At 43.6% G+C, this 16,165-nt stretch overlaps 1 protein-coding gene across 1 annotated transcript; it reads right to left on the reverse strand.

Moving 5' to 3' along the window:
- Positions 1–12,490: 12,490 nt before the first annotated feature.
- Positions 12,491–15,011, reverse strand: LOC145407855 (uncharacterized). Its single transcript, XM_080278711.1, has 2 exons — positions 14,984–15,011; positions 12,491–13,102 (listed from the first exon to the last, which is right to left on the reverse strand). Exons 1-2 carry the CDS (start codon positions 14,990–14,992, stop codon positions 12,545–12,547), a joined length of 567 nt encoding a protein of 188 aa, XP_080134837.1. The 5' UTR covers positions 14,993–15,011; the 3' UTR covers positions 12,491–12,544.
- Between the last annotated feature and the right edge of the window lie 1,154 nt (positions 15,012–16,165).

Below are 16,165 nucleotides of genomic sequence, written 5' to 3' on the forward strand. Positions count from 1 at the left end.
TTTCTCCTTCTCTTTTTTTTTTCCATCTGTTCCCCCTTTCTTTTAGTCTTTATTCTCATTTTCTCCTTTTTTTTTCTCTCTCTCTCTCTCCCCTGTTACCTCCTTCCTTTTTGCTCCTATTTCTTCTTCTCCCCTCCGCTTTCCCTCCTTTCCCCTTCCTATTTTCTCATACTTCCTTGCTTCCTAGTCGTACTTCTCCTTTTCCTTCCTCCATGTCACACCTCTTCCTGAATCTGTGGGCAATGTTCCTGGTTGCATAGGAGACATAGTAACACCTCTTACTCAGCGACTTAACCTTCATTGTTTACCTTAACCCTTTATTGTGGTTTTTTTGTATCGCTTTTAATATGCATTCGGGTTGCATTAGTAGCACGCACAAGGATATCAAGGTGCTAAGTGCAGAAGAAGTCGCTAAGGAAGAATAGTTAAGAAATTTCCACAGTCACTTGGTATACGACTCATGTCCTCGTCACCAGAAGGTATAAGAATAGCGGACTGCATCTCTCTCAGGCCACTCACCCCACCACCTCACCCAGACAGCAACAATCCTCACCCCGAACCAGCCTTACTTCATACCAGTCCTCACATCACACAAATCTTCACACCACCAACTCCTCATTATACCAGCACTCGCCCCACCAGCTCTGCATTGCACCGGTCATCACACCAGCCAGCACGCCAAAACATTCCTCACATCATACCACTCTTCTCATGATTCCACCCTTTGACACCATACTTCACTACACCAGCCTGCACTAGCTCTTAACAAAAATCCAGTTCCCATCACTCCTTAAATAATACCAGCCCTCACGTCATAGCAACCCTCTCATTGCACCAATCCTCACACTACAGCATCCTCCTCATCATACCAGCTCCTTCATCATTCTACACAATGAAGACGGTGAGTTGAAAATTTTTGGCTGATTGTTTTGTTGTAATACACAGGAAGACAACACAGCAAGATAGTATACAGTGAAGGGAGCCATATCTGTTCACTCATATTGAGATATCTATCTGAAAAGAGAGGTAAATGCACAAAGGAAGTGGAAAGAAGAGTGGCACTGGGAAGAAAACAGCTAGTGCTTTACAGGCCTTGATACAGAACAGAGGTCAAAGCGAGTGGAGAGAGCAGGAGGATCGCATATAGGTATTTTAGTGCCAATATTAACGTATAATGGTGAGGCTTTGGTGTGGGAGGAGAACGATTAGTCAGGGGTAAGAACAGTGGAAATGAGATTATTGAGGAACCTGTGTGGAGTGGGTAAGTTAGAGTGGACAAGATATGACGTGATATGTGAAAGATGTGGAGTAAGAAAGTGTGTCGACTTTGCCCTGTAATAATGTGCTTAGATGATATGGTCGTATGGAAGGAGAGGATGAAAATAGGGTGGTGAAAAGGGTAATTGTGAGGAAGTATGAAGGTGGGAGGAGGAGCGCTATGCCAAGGAGAAGGTGAATAGATATATGAGTAAACGCACTGTAGTACATCTCATCCCGGAGCAATGTTTTGAATTTGTTTATTTTTACAGATACTTGACGAAATGGAATGCCGCCTACAGTTTTTCACTTATGCCCAAACCTTTGTCCCTTTGCAGCTTATTTTACGTAGCTCAGTGGCAAAATACGGCAATATTACAGATCTACATCCTTTCCATAGCACTTCCTCGTGACTAGCGCTATCTTCCTGTATTGATCTCTTGTTACAGCCCAGCATTCACGGTGGAGAGATGTCATATTTAGCCCAAATTAAGGTGAAACAAGTTATATTTGACTCACGGGGATACAGTCAGATACAAAATTTAGCCTACTTTCCACTACGTCAACTTCACACTTAGGGCATGTCCGTCACTTTCCTCCCTAACGCATTATTTTACAGAATCGTTCTCTCTCTCTCTCTCTCTCTCTCCATCCTAGTTTCCCTGCACGCTTTTACCCTTTCTCCTTCGTGTCTAAATTATAACTTTGTTCCTGTTTTACACAAAAATTAATTCTCCAAAATAAAAAGAAAAACTATAATGAAATCCAACGTGATCGACATTTTGAGCTGGAGTAAAAGCCCGACCGAGATCGAGAACCAGATCGAGATCGAGATCGAGATCCAGATCGAGATCGAGAACCAGACCAAGATCAAGAGACCGACCGAAATCGTGAGCCCGACCGAGATCGAGAGCCCGACCGAGATCGAGAGTCCGACTGAGAGCCGGAGGAACGAGGAGCCGACTGAGAGCAAGAAACAGTCGGAGTGTGAGCATAAGGGATGTGAGGCGTGTGGATGCGTGTGTGTTGGTAGCAGATGCGGGTACAGCAGAGGGACGGGATCTAGTAACCCGCTCTTCCCCGTCGTCCACACCAGAATAGATGGATGCTTCAGTGCTGGGCGCCACCATACCGGGTGTTGGTGTGGGTGTGGATGCCGAAGTGAGGAGGCGAGTTGGGGTACAAAGTGGAGCACCGGGGAGAGGGGTACAAAATCCTGGGGAGCCCGGGAGGAGTACAGCTCAATAGAGATGAAAATTAGGAGCACAAGGGAGTTCTATGCCCTTTGTGATAGACTCCAGGCGCGGCAATGGGCGAAGCGGCACTCCTCCGTGAAGGTGAGGAAGTCCCCCGCCCTTGTCCCTTACGAGTCTACCTCTTTGACCCCCTCAACCTCCCCCATGCTAGTCTGTTACGAGTCCACGTCCTCGATCCCCATAACCCCCACCCCATCCAAAACCAAATCCACGACCCCAGAGGCTCCTAAACACTCTACCACTTCCTCCATCAGTAAATCCACCATCCAGTCTTCCATTCCGTCCTCCACGATCCCAGCCTCCACCATCCCATCCTTGACCTCCACCCCCTCCACCCTATCCTCTGCTTTCTCCCAGAGACCCATTCCTAAGTCTCCCAACTTCTGTCCTCCCATGGTCAGGAACCATTCGTTTAGACATAGAGAGGCGAAAAAGAGGAAAGAGGAGGCGGAGAGGAGGAGGGAAGAGGAGTTGAAAAGGAGAATGAAGGAGGCGGATGAACGGATGAGGGCAGCGCAGAGGAAAGTGGAAGAGGAGAGGAAGCGCAGAGAGATAAAGCTTGCTTGGTACACAGTGCTAAAGGAGACTGCCGCCGAGGAGCGCTTAAGAGAACTGAAACGAAAACAGAAGGAAGAGGTGGACCGCAAGAAGATGGAAAACGAGCGACGACAGGCAGAAGCTGCGAGAAGGAGGAAGGAGGCAGAAGAAGGGAAGGCAAAGGCGCATAGAAAACCCTAGCTGTCAAAAAGGGCAAACAAAATGAACCTCGCCAAAGGTGCGCAAAGCGGCTCGGCGACCAGCTCACAAAACTGAGCTAAGTACGAGGTCAATTGATCAAAATGTAAATCGCTTGGGGTTTCATTCTCTCGGGGTATATCTTGGAAGGATCATATTGCCTCTCGTAAAATCTGCTTCCAAGAGATTAGGTGTGCTAAGCCTACTGCATGCTTTCTTTACCCCTGCACAGTTGTTGACTTTGTACACGGGTTTTAATCGCCCCTGTGTAGAATACAGCTCTCATGTGTGGGGAGGATCCCCATTTACAGCTCTTCTCTGAAAGGTGGAGTCAAAGGCTTTTCGTCTCATTAGCTCTCCCCTTCTCTCTGGCTTCCCTCAGTCTTTGCCTTTATTCTATCGCTACTTCAGTGGTCACTGCTACTCTGAACTGTCAGCTTACATCACTCCATCACTACAGAGGGCGCAGTAACACAAGTTTAACAACAAACATTCATCTATTTCTGTCCAGCTTTATAATGCAAGGGTTAACCGTCACTCCCAGTCCTTCATGTAGAAAACAGGTCAACTCTGGAACTGTCTTCCTTTGTCTGTATTTCCTACTGCCTGTGACCTCCAGTCTTTCAAACGAAGTGTGTCCAGGCATCTCGAAATGAACAGATCTTGAATTCGGCTGTCTGTTTTCTTGTTTTTGGTTATTCTTGGAGGGAACACACCTTCGGGCTTCTGGCCTTTGCTTCCATCTTCATTACTAAAAAAAAAAAAAAAAAAAAAAAAAAAAAAACTTACAATGGGAGAGAGTGGATGAACGGGTGACTTGCATCCGGGAGGGAGAGAGGGAGAAAATCTTTCACCTCCTAAGAAAGTAAATCGTTTTTCCCCCCTCCTCGACCTATTTCAAAGCTTGCAGTGAGAGAGGGAGGGACAGACCGTTTTCCTGAAGAGAAATGAGAAAAACACCTTCTTACTCCACCATCCCCGTCTTATTTCTCACCCCTTCCCTCATGTGTTGCTAAGTGAGGATAACGAGGGGTAGGGGGAGTACCCAACGCTACCTTCGCTTCATCTGAGGTGCTTTTTGCTCCTCCATGTCTGTCTGGGGTGGTTTAGTGCATTCTCAAACTCTGCCTTGCCATGGAAGACATCTAAATTTGCTGTAGCTCGAGTTTCGTAGACAGCCAAGTACGGAACGCTCGTATTTACAAAATGTAGTTGCTCTATGATTTTGTCATAAACCTACAAACTGGCGGATTTCTGCCATAACTCTTTTGGAATTCACTGGAAGTTGTAGGCATTGGCAGTGTGAAGTTTTTCATGATCAAAATTATCCTTGAATAATTTTACGGTATTCTAGTTAGGCTTATTATTATTCATGTTGTTCTTATTATTGTTATTATTATTATTATTATTGTGCTTACCAGTTCCTATTTTGCATTCGTCCCACTACATGTAGTAATGGGAAGTAGAGCAAGGATGATGACGATGATGCTTGCTCCACAGACTCTGGTAGTGGTGTCCCTCTGTGGTGTCCTGGGCCTCTCTCTGGCACTCCCCGCCCCTGTGGCACTCCCTGCGGCACTCCCACACCGCTCTCCCAACAACCCGACCCTACTCTTTGGCAGCGGGCATGGCTACGGCGGGAGGCATGGAGGAGGAGGGCATGGCGGGGGGTATCACCAAGGGAGCCCGCACTTCCACGTTACTTTCGGCAATGGCGGTCTCACGATAACCGGACACGACCACCATGAAGCTCTCCACGGTCATGGATTCGGCGGTCATGGACTTGGCGGGCATGGGCACGGTGGCCACGGATTTGGCGGGCATGGACACGGTGGCCATGGATTTGGCGGGCATGGACACGGTGGCCACGGATTTGGCGGGCATGGGCATGGCCGTCCTGGAATCGGCAGCTACCATAATCATCGCCATGGTTGATCTCTTGGCTGTACGTGATCTATCTGGTGAGGCCCTCCTTTAAATGATGCTGAGTTTGGTTCTCGTCATTTACACTACATCGTTAACAGCTTTTGCCATGCTAGTGTCTGATAGCCTTGGCCACCTAAAGCCTGTTTTTCTGACTGCTTGATCTTCTGCAGCATCTCTGATTTATCCCAATACCATGATCACCTCATGCCTTGGGACTGTGCTGTTGACCTTACTTTATAATCCAAACACAATCATCAAACTGTTATGTATATTTATTCTATCTGTATTTACTTAAGGGTTTTTGTTAACAATTTTTATTAAATGCTGTTAAAATTTCGTCCAGTTGTTACATTTGTTTTGTGCTCCTTGCCACCCAGCCATCAGCCCGGCAATGAGGGGAACAGTGTCAGTTATTGCCGAACAGGGAGCAGTAGAGTGGTAGAGAACAGGTAACGAGATGTGAGAGTGCTTGTAGAAAATCTCTGCCCGTTAGGGATTCAAACCTGCTTCAGCCCAGACTTCATGACCAAAGCACTGCACCTCACTATACGCACCATGATCACTCCCTGTTACATGCTGGCTTTTGATTTATCAGAATATTCCAGACATGTTCAGGGTGGTAAAAGTCCCAGGAAAAACTGGCATGAAAACCGAATATTATGATACATGTTGGAAGAATAGAAATAAGTAAATAAGTAAATAATTAAACGAGAAGAAGCACTCAAAAATTGCAACAACCACTTCCACCACTTGGTCTTAGAGACGGACATTTGACTTTGCCTTGTGATCCTGAACTTAACTAATTGCCCTGCAAACCGAATTACTTCATTTTTGCCAGACTGACATTTCCACCAAGACTGATCCAAACCAGATCAGAATTATCGGAATTGACCTTGTCTTTTGACCTTTCCTCATAACCTCTCACTTTGACATTGTTCATAAATCAAATCTTCATATCCTTGCCTTACCCTTAACCCTTCTACTAAGTTTGGTGTAATTCAGACATAATTTCAGTTATCTCGACCTTATACCTGTTGTTCTCAAAATTGACAGATCAACTCTTTAACTTATTATTAACCCTTCAACCAAGTCTGAATCAAACCGAGTAAAAATTGTGACATTTATTTTATTCACACATAGAAATACGGGCCCAACTTGGATCTTGCCATTTACCCTTGACCATTGACTGATTGCTCTCAGAATTGAATAATTTCATCCTTGTCTAACTCTTAACACTTCCACCAACTTTCATGCAAATTAGATAAAAACTGTTTGAGTTGACCTTGCCCTTGACCCTGACATTTGACATTTCCATATAATCTTGACTTTTGACTGGTTGTTCCCAGAAACTGAACCTGATTATCCTTGCCGCACCTTGAAGTCTCTCACAAAGTTTAGTATAAATAAGATAAAAACAGTAAAGTTGATGATACCATGTAACCTGACCTTTGACCTATTGTTCTCAGATGCAAAGGATCAACTCCTTGGGTGATCCTCGACCCTTTCGCCAAGATGAATTCAAGTCACATAAAAATTCATATAGTCATTTTGTTCACACACAGCCACGCAGTTCGAAATATGGTCTTGTCCTGTGGCATTGACCCTTGACTGTTGGTTCTCAAAATTGAAGACCTTTGTACTTGCCTTACTCTCAGTCCCTCCCCCAGGTTTGATCTAAACTCAGTCAGCATTGTATACGTTGACCCTCTCAGATCAAACTTTGACTTAACTCTGTGACCTTGACATTTTATCTACTGGAAAAAAAAAAAAAAAAAGTCCATGACAAGTCCTCAACCCCTTCACCAATTATGGCTAAAATCAGATTGAATCTTCTTGAGTTGTTTGTTCACACACACACACACACACACACACACACACACACACACACACACACACACACACACACACACACACACACACACACACACACACACACACACACACACACACACACACACACACACACACACAAAGCAATGCAACACAAAGTGAACAAATATCTTCTCTCGCTTCGCGGGGCGCAGATAAATTTTCTCGTGGTATCAAGAATAAAGGAGAAGCACAGTGTTAAGTACTCCAGTCTTACAGCTATTATTTATACATTCCACCCCCGCACCCAGGCGAAAGTGAAAGTATAAGCAAAAGGACAGCATCTCACAGCAGGTTAGCCTTTCCCTTTCCATAATACGGTGTTCCTCATCCCCTCCTGTCACCTGCCTCCTTTCTAGTCCCTATATTGTCATCTCTTTTTACCTAATAGCTTCCATCATCTTTCTCACTCATTCCACCTTATTTGCCTCATTTATTCCTTGTACGGAGTGGTCCAAATATTGTGCAACCCAATTCTGTTTTGATCAAGGGGCTCCTCAGCGTTACCTATTTCTCATAACCCTTTTCATGTTTTACTGAGTATGCCTTTTTACGTCCTTTCAATTCATGGTTGATTAATAGTATCCTGAGGCAACCAAAATATCTAACCTTCTGCCAAAATTAACCACTTCCTTACGAGAGCTGGTCTTATAGTGAGTAGGATTCTTTGGGAGTGGTTAGGATGAGAAATGAAGTGATTCGCCGTGCTGATGTAGTTGGGTTTGCAGTTTGTGGAAAAGGGGATGAAAGTGAGTGGCTTGTATGAAAGTGGATCTCTCTCTCTCTCTCTCTCTCTCTCTCTCTCTCTCATGATTACTACCCTTAGACTATTATAGCTAACTTAGGAGGAAATAAAAGAGTCAGTAAAAAGAAATAGTCTCCATTAACCACGTTATAAATATAAAATCTTTGTTTACATTGCTTTTGTTACTACCAGAAGATTTCATTCAGGTTATCTCGTTTTTATTTATTTTCACATACTTTCTGTTGTTTTATTAGCAAATTTCCCTTTATCTGTTTTACTTACTTATCCATCATCTATTTACACGATTTTTTTCTTATTTATCTGTCTATTTATTTACTTATCTGGGTATTTATTTAGTTACGAATATAATAATTTACCTTTTTGAATTTTAATTTGTATAGATTATTATTTTTTATATATATTCATTGGTTTACTTCTGTATTCCTTTCCTAGCCATGGATATACTTTTTATTGTTATCTACTTTTATTTGTTGTTGTTATTATAATAATAATAATAATAATAATAATAATTATTATTATTATTATTATTATTATACTTATTATTATTATTTTTTTTTTATTATTATCATTATTTATTCATTTGTTTATCTAATCACGTGTTTACTCGTTTACCACCTTATTTAACCCTGACGGGAAATACCGTAGGGCATACCAAGGTTAAAAATATTTCGTAATCACTCAGTATACCCTCTACTTACAATAGTCCATCTTTTAGAACTAAGGTATCTTCTCTGCCTGTTTATCCCATTTATTTTATATATCATTAGTATTATTTATTAGGGAGGAGGGAGGACTTAAGAAGAAACTATTAGGGAACATTTGGTTATTATTTTTTTCAAGGGTAAGGAAGGATAAAGAAGAAAATAAAAGGCAGACTGCTTTCATGGCCATCCAGTTTCTTCCCAAAGCTCATCATCTTCACCGTCATCTTCATAATCACCACCACCATAATCCTCATCATCATCATCATAATCAGCACTACCAGTATCACGTCATAACAATCATCATCAGCAGCATCACCATTACCACCATAATCATTACTACCATCCTCATCATGATCATCTTCATTGCCCAGTCTAACGTGGGAAGCTGCCGGAACAAAGCAGGAAAAAAATTAAGATTCAGACTGATTTCACAGTCATCCAATTTCTTCCTAAATTTCGTTCTTATCCTCGTCATGGCAGCTCGGAAAATACGTGTGTGGGGACTGTAAGGCAGGACACGAAGGCAGGGATATTGACGTGCTAGGTGGAGGTTGAGATTATGATGTGTTGATTGCGGTTCCGTGAAGGCCCTTTACCCCGTGTCCCTGATGCTGGCTGGTCGGTTCTCTGATGTATCTAAGTGTTTTAGTGTTCAAAGTAGTGGTATGTAAAGCTCACAAGGTTAATAATAAAGGCTGTACTGATGCAAGAACAAAGTCAGCAATTTTAAAGCTACAAGAGATGGAGGCTTTCTGTCCTTACGTCGCGTGTATGAAGTCAGGTTTTCTTCTCCTACTATAAGTAATTTATTTCATGCATTCATTGGTACAGTGAAGAGGCTGAAGAAGCTTTTTGTTTAGACTCAACTATTCTTTTTGTGGTAACTGTAGCTATAGCTTTGATTAACTTCCTCCCTCTTGATCTTACCAAACAATTTTTCCCTCCCACCCATCCCACCCATTCGCATCCATAATCTGATCTCTTAAGCAGAATAGAATTGCCAAGAAGTAAAGAAAAATGGTTGAAGGGAATGAACAGCAGTAGCCTATAATGTAGAGAGATAAGGAAGCAAGCCCCAGATCCACAGAGTTACACCATATTCCCACTTATCTTTTATCTGTTTTTTCCCAGCATAAACACGAGGTTGTGGAAAGACTCGGCACTTTCATGTTTTCGTCCTTCCTGCAAATCCAATCATCAGTTACGACAGGGATTTGTTCTGATTTTTTTTTTACCTCTTAATTCTTGGGACGCTATTTTGATTTTATTTCTGCTCTCTCTTGGCAATGATTTTCTGATTTGTTTAGACTTTTCGAACTATATAGCTTAAATTCATCTTCGTTAAGCCTTCACGATCACTGGGCTACCCTAAAATTAGTAACTGACTATTTACATAAAAACGTGGGAACGTAACAAAAGAGGTCATTACCACCGAAGAACAAGAAAAAAAAAAGAAAAAATAGAAAGAAATCTTACAGTTATCCAGTGCCATCAAAATTACCCCCCCCCCAAAAAAAAAAAAAAAAAAAAGTCAGACGTCTATCGAGGCTTGGTTTAGATTCAGGGAAAATGATTCATCCTGTGAGTCCGTTTAAGACTTCCTGGTATTTTTCTCATTAATTCTTAACAAACTAAGGTATTATTATTCAGGAAGTTACTAAATCAATAGGAGTACCGAGAAGACGAGTGGCTCAATATTCGGAGATCCCTAGCACCTCTTTCTTTGCGATTTATTTCTGGATGCGGATGGTTAATATCAGTTTCTATGTTTATGCTGGGTATGGTGGTATTTGAATTATTTAAGCGACACAGAAGTGGTTGGTAACAAGTAATAAGCAAATAAATGGCTTAGGAAGAGGTGTTAGGGATCTTTCTTAACCGACGAGAATACGGGCCCCACTCTGAAGATTAAGGTATGGTTTAAGTGGCCGAGATGCATGTGCTTGAGAAGGGCAATTACGTTTATAAGATAAGTTAACAACCAGGGCGGCGTTTCCGGTTATACTCTTTTTACTCTAACTTGGCCTAAAACTACCCTCACTCTTTCTTAAATGCCGAGTTGTAACGATAGATTAACACTAGCATATGATGTTAGTCGAGAAGTGCCGTGGAAAGGACGTACACCACCGTAATGTCTTTTTCTGCCATTGAGCTACGTGAACTAAGGTGCAAAAGAAACAAAATCTGGGCCAAGTTAAGGTGAAAGGAGTATAAGTTCTGCTCCTTCTCCAACACTGGTTACTCTCAACTCAAGCCCTTGACTTAACCCCTTAATTTCCATGCCGTGTTTTATTATATTTTTCTTGCTGTAAGGGATTATGTTTACTTTGGATCAGATTACCCGTTGTGGAGGGATTAATGAACGCTGTATCCAACTCCATCACGAAATACGTATCCAAAGGTGAGTAAAATCGTCTGAAGCCAGCAAAAATAAAATACAGTATACATAATAGGATGGAATTGGTTAAGGAAAGTGAAAGAGGGATGCTAAATAATTCAGAGTATCTTCGTGAGGCCAAATGAATCGTAACACACCAGCTGGACTCTTTGTAGTTGTGCTGATCGCCGCTAGAGTGTGCCACCATCGCTTGTGCGTCGGCTGCTATACATCATGGGGAAAGTAGGGACGAAATTGTGTATGTTCCTTAATTTTAGTCTACTTTTGTGTTGATGTCAGGGTTTTTCTTCTTCGTCTGTGTGTATCTAGAATATTCGGGAAAGAAAGAGGTGCTAGGGAGTCTTCTTAACCGACAAAAATGCTGATCCGTGCATGAAGGAAACGGGACTCGTCAGCACACTCAAGGGATATTTATATCTTTTCTAGGAAGAATGGAAATGGAAAGCACAAAAACCTGTTGTTGTAGTTGGTTTTTGTTATTGTTGTTTTACTGTTTTTTCTTTTGTTGATGTCGTTTTGTTGTTTTTGGTGTTGTTTTTGTTTTTGCTGTTGTTCTAGGTTCACTTTGACGTAAACTATAGTACTGCAGCACCCTAACAAGAACGAGTGTCAGAGGGGGGAATACCCGTTCGTGACAATTAGTGTTTGGGCCGGACACTTAACTTTGCCCTGTGACCTTGACCTTCGATTGATTATTCTTACAGCCGAATTACCTCACCCTTGACTGAGCCAAAACCCTTCCATCAGGCTTGGTAAATATCGGCTTAAAACTATTTGCATTGACCTAGCCCTGTTACCTTGACCTTTGACCAATTAATTTCAAAATCGAATGGAATAATTCTTGGCTGAACTCCAATTTTCCCACTAAATTTGGTCCAAATGAAGTCAGCCTTTGACCCTGCCTTTTGAGCTTGACCCTTGATTGACCTCTGAAAATTGAAATGTTTTATCCTTGTCTTACCCCTCAACCCTTCCACCAAGTTTGAGAAAAATCTGAAAAAAAAATCTAAATTGACATTGCTTTGTGACCTTTACCACTGATTTAGCGTTCTCAAAAACAATAGGTCAATCCCTTGGCTGACCCTCAATATTTCCACCCAACGAGATCATAGCTTCTTAATTTTATTTTGTTAACACACAGACAAACACCGATCGAACTTTCCTTGTCCTTGCCCTGTGAGTGTGACCTCTGATGGATCGTTCTCAAAATTGCATAAGTCCATCCTCTCCTTACACTCAGCCATCCCACCAGTTTGGTCTAAATCAGGTTAAGATTGTTTAAGCTGACCTTCACGTTTAACCTTGACCTTTAACCTGTATTCCAAAAAAACAATGTCAACCCCCTGACTAACCTTCAAAAATTTCACGACGTTTGATTAAAGTAGGAATAAAACTGTTTGAACTGCACACACATGCGCGCGCACACACACACACACACACACACACACACACACACACACACACACACACACACACTGATCAAAACAATATACCTGCCAAACCATCAAGCACGTGGGTCTAAAAAAGGACATTAAAATCACACTGGTTGTTCTTTATGGATGAATTTATTGAGTGATGAGTGATGAGTGTGGGTTGTGATGATAGAGAGCTTGTCCGGTGATGCTGTTGACCTCTAGTGACGGTGACCTCGCCTGCCACCGCTGCGGACATCAAAACCATGCCCATGACTGTCGCCGTGTCCATGACCTCCCAAAAGATTACCGCCATGCCCACCAATATGGCTGCCTCCATGATGTCCGCCGCCATGACCACCGATATGTCCGCCTCCGTGTCCACCGAAATGGCTGCCTCCATGTCCGCCTCCGTGTCCACCAAAATGTCCCCCTCCGTGTCCACCAAAATGTCCGCCGTGTCCACCGAAGTGTCCGCCTCCATGATGGTGGTCGAACTTGTGTCCACCATATCCACCCCTATGGCCACCCCTGTGACCACCATGTCCGAATGAGATCTGCACGTGTCCTCCTCCCAGCCCCGACAGCAGCGACCCCACCAAACCACCAATACCCCTGCCACGACCGTAGGGACGTCGTCTGCCAAACCGCCCCCCGCCGCCGTGGGGGTCAGGGTCTGGGATTGGGGCAGGAGCAGGGGCAGGGGCAGGGTCTGGGTCAGGATTTGGGTCAGCCCAGGCCATCCCTACCACCGCACAGGCAGCCACCAAGAGCAGGACCTGGCAGGGGGAAGATGTGGATTATTAGACTAACCTATATTTTGCTTCAGAGATTCAGGTCACCCTCTAATCTTGCCCCTAGCTGGAGGAAAATCATAGTCATGGTTTCTGAACAAATGAAGGCCTGTGTTGTTGGTAGCAGGGTCAAAAGAACTGTTGTTTGATACACTCTGAATATAAGTGCAAAAAGTGCAGAGAAGGTGTGATATCACCAAATGAAAAATATAATTGTTTTAGGTACTATTATTTTACACGTCTTGCTTGAGAGTGTGCTTTCCTTTGTAAAAACTGACACAAGTTGAGTGGGCAAATCTTAATAAATAAAGCAGAGATAGAGGGCATACTGTTATCTTACCTGGTAATATAGTTATGGTGTGTATGGAAGTAAGTGAAGGATCATGGCAAGGAGTGCATAGAATATGGACAACCGACCCTGGCTAGAACACACCTGGCTGAGGGGATACCCTCCTTCTGCCACAACCCTCCTCTGCGTGACGTCACAAGCCTCTCTGAGCCAGGATTGTTCTTGCCTCGAAGTGCAATAACCTATCGTTATTTCGACCTTGGGCGATAGTTCAAAGGATTTCCGGGCTGTACTTATAACAGTATAACGCGAACTGTTCCGAGGTTAGTTTTGCCAAGCCTCTAACTCTTAACTAAACACTAAACAGGTCATCTTTCACTGTGGCTTCTTTCGAACTAGGGGTAAGGTAGAAGGTATACAGAAGCCATGACTCGCCACAGTACACTAATGGTATGTTGGAAGGAAGCGCAGGTCTCGCCATCACTACAACACTCACCATCATCAGCAGCAGCAGCATCCTTATCATTTCCCAACTTAAGGAGGTAGGACCAAGAAACAAGGAAAGAGAAGGTACGAAAGTGAAAGAACTACAAGCAGTATTCACACACAAAAATCATCTTCCTCCTCCTCATCATCATCATCGTGTCTTCCATCCAAAGCCTATTTTCAGGTTAAGGTATTTATTCATCAACAGATCATTCCTTACCTAACAGATATTCTCAATGCTTTAAGAAACTGAGCATGATCCACTAAAAGGAAATCCTGAACTCAAAATCATCACAGCTATCATCAGACTATCAAGAAATGTTGGAAGGATAGCAAGTAATAATCACACATCGTACACAAAAATATAAACACACACACACACACACACACACACACACACACACACACACACACACACACACACACACACACACACACACACACACACACACACACACACAAATACCCTTCATGCAACCAGTTTCTGATCAAGCTTCCTTTTATGCATTATTTTTTGTCACTGAAATTCCCTTATATGCGAAAGTTAGTACCTACAAAACTGGATCTTCTTAAATATTCGCTCAAAGGAGTGTTTCACAGTTTATCGTCTTGCAAGGGAGGTTGAAGATGATGAACAATGTGAATTTCGCTCGGCACTCTCACTCTCATCACTCATCTTCCAGTCCCTGTGTGAGGAGAGAGAGAGAGAGAGAGAGAGAGAGAGTGGTGTGTGTGTGTGTGTGTGTGTGTGTGTGTGTGTGTGTGTGTGTGATAGATAGATAAATAGACGAACAGACAGATAGACAGACAGGCAGACAGATAGATAAATAAACAGACAGACAGATAGTTGGAAAAAAAAGGGACAGGCAGACAGACAGACAGACAGATAGAGAGACAGACAGACAGACAGACAGATAGAGAGACAGACAGACAGACAGACAGATAGAGAGACAGACAGACAGACAGACAGATAGAGAGACAGACAGACAGACAGACAGACAGGTAGACAGCTAGAATAGACCGACAGGTAGAAAAAGAAACAGACAGAGAGGGGAGAGAAGAGAAGCCGATTCACTTAACCAGTCTCCTACCTTCCTCATGGTGCGTGTGTGGGTGCGTTCGTGGTGAGGGCTAATGTTGCTGTACGCCCTGGGTTGAGACACACAGCGTATTTATCCTCTCTTCACTCTGGGGAAGTTTGGGAGCTGGGGGACGAAAGGTGAGGCCTGGGGGGAGGGAGGGCGTGGGTAGGACTGGGGGGAAAGGGGAGGGGGAGGTGGAACAGGAAGGAGAGGAAGGGGGAGAGAGGTTGTGGGTAGGATAGAAGGGAAGGGATAAAGGATAGAACAGGATGAAGGGAGTAGGCGAGGGGGAAAGGGGGAGCTGTGGTTAGGTCAGGGGGAAGGGGTGGTGGTGGTGGTGGAACAGGAAGATGGGGGGAGGGGGGACATTATGTAAGGTAGGTGTTAGGGGGCACGGGGAACTACCCTTTTCAGTTAGAGAGGATTTTCCAAAGCTGAAAAAAATAGCACTGTGTACATAGAACGAAATAAAAAATGGGTCATCGTTGTGCACAGATTAATGGAGATTATTTTCAACCATTTCAGCAGATGTCTTTCAAAATATAAATGCATAAATAAATATAGACAGATAAATAAATAAATAAAAAGAATAAAGTTAACTGCACGTGGCCAAAACAGGATATGAGTCAGTGAGCTACGAATGATAGAGGTTTCCAAGAGTTGTGATTGAGGTGGCTTGGGGGCAGGAGGGCTGAGGGGAGGGGTAGGGGAGGGGTGTGTAGTAAAATTGGTGTGAAGGGGAAGGGAGGGGTGTGTTGTAAAATTGGTGTGACGGGAAGGGGAGGGGAGGACTGTGTAGTAAAATTGGTGTGAAGAGGAGGGGGAGGGGGTGAAGGGGGATTGGGGGCAAAAAGATGAGGGAAGGGGTAGAGGGAGTGGCGGTGGGAAGGAAGATGAGGGGGAGGGGGATAAATCTAGAATGGAAGGGAATATTTAAGGAATTTTTTAGGGCTGCCTCTGGGGAGGGGATAATTTTAGGTTGGGAAAGGGTTGACAGAGGGAGGAGAGGGAAGGGGAGAGGTATGAGAGGGGGAAGAGGGGAGTGGGAAGGGTGAGTTGAATTTGTGGAGGGCAAAGGAGGAGAGGAACTTAGGACAGGGTCAAGGATGAGAAGAAAGGAAGGAGGGAGATAAAGGAGGAGAGAGGAGGGGAGAAAAAGGAAGGGAGTACGTAGAAGAGGAATGAGGGAGA

This window comes from Coenobita brevimanus, chromosome 74 (genome assembly GCF_032717465.1).
Source record: "Coenobita brevimanus isolate Jiangsu-jjx chromosome 74, ASM3271746v2, whole genome shotgun sequence".
Lineage (NCBI taxonomy): Eukaryota > Metazoa > Arthropoda > Malacostraca > Decapoda > Coenobitidae > Coenobita > Coenobita brevimanus.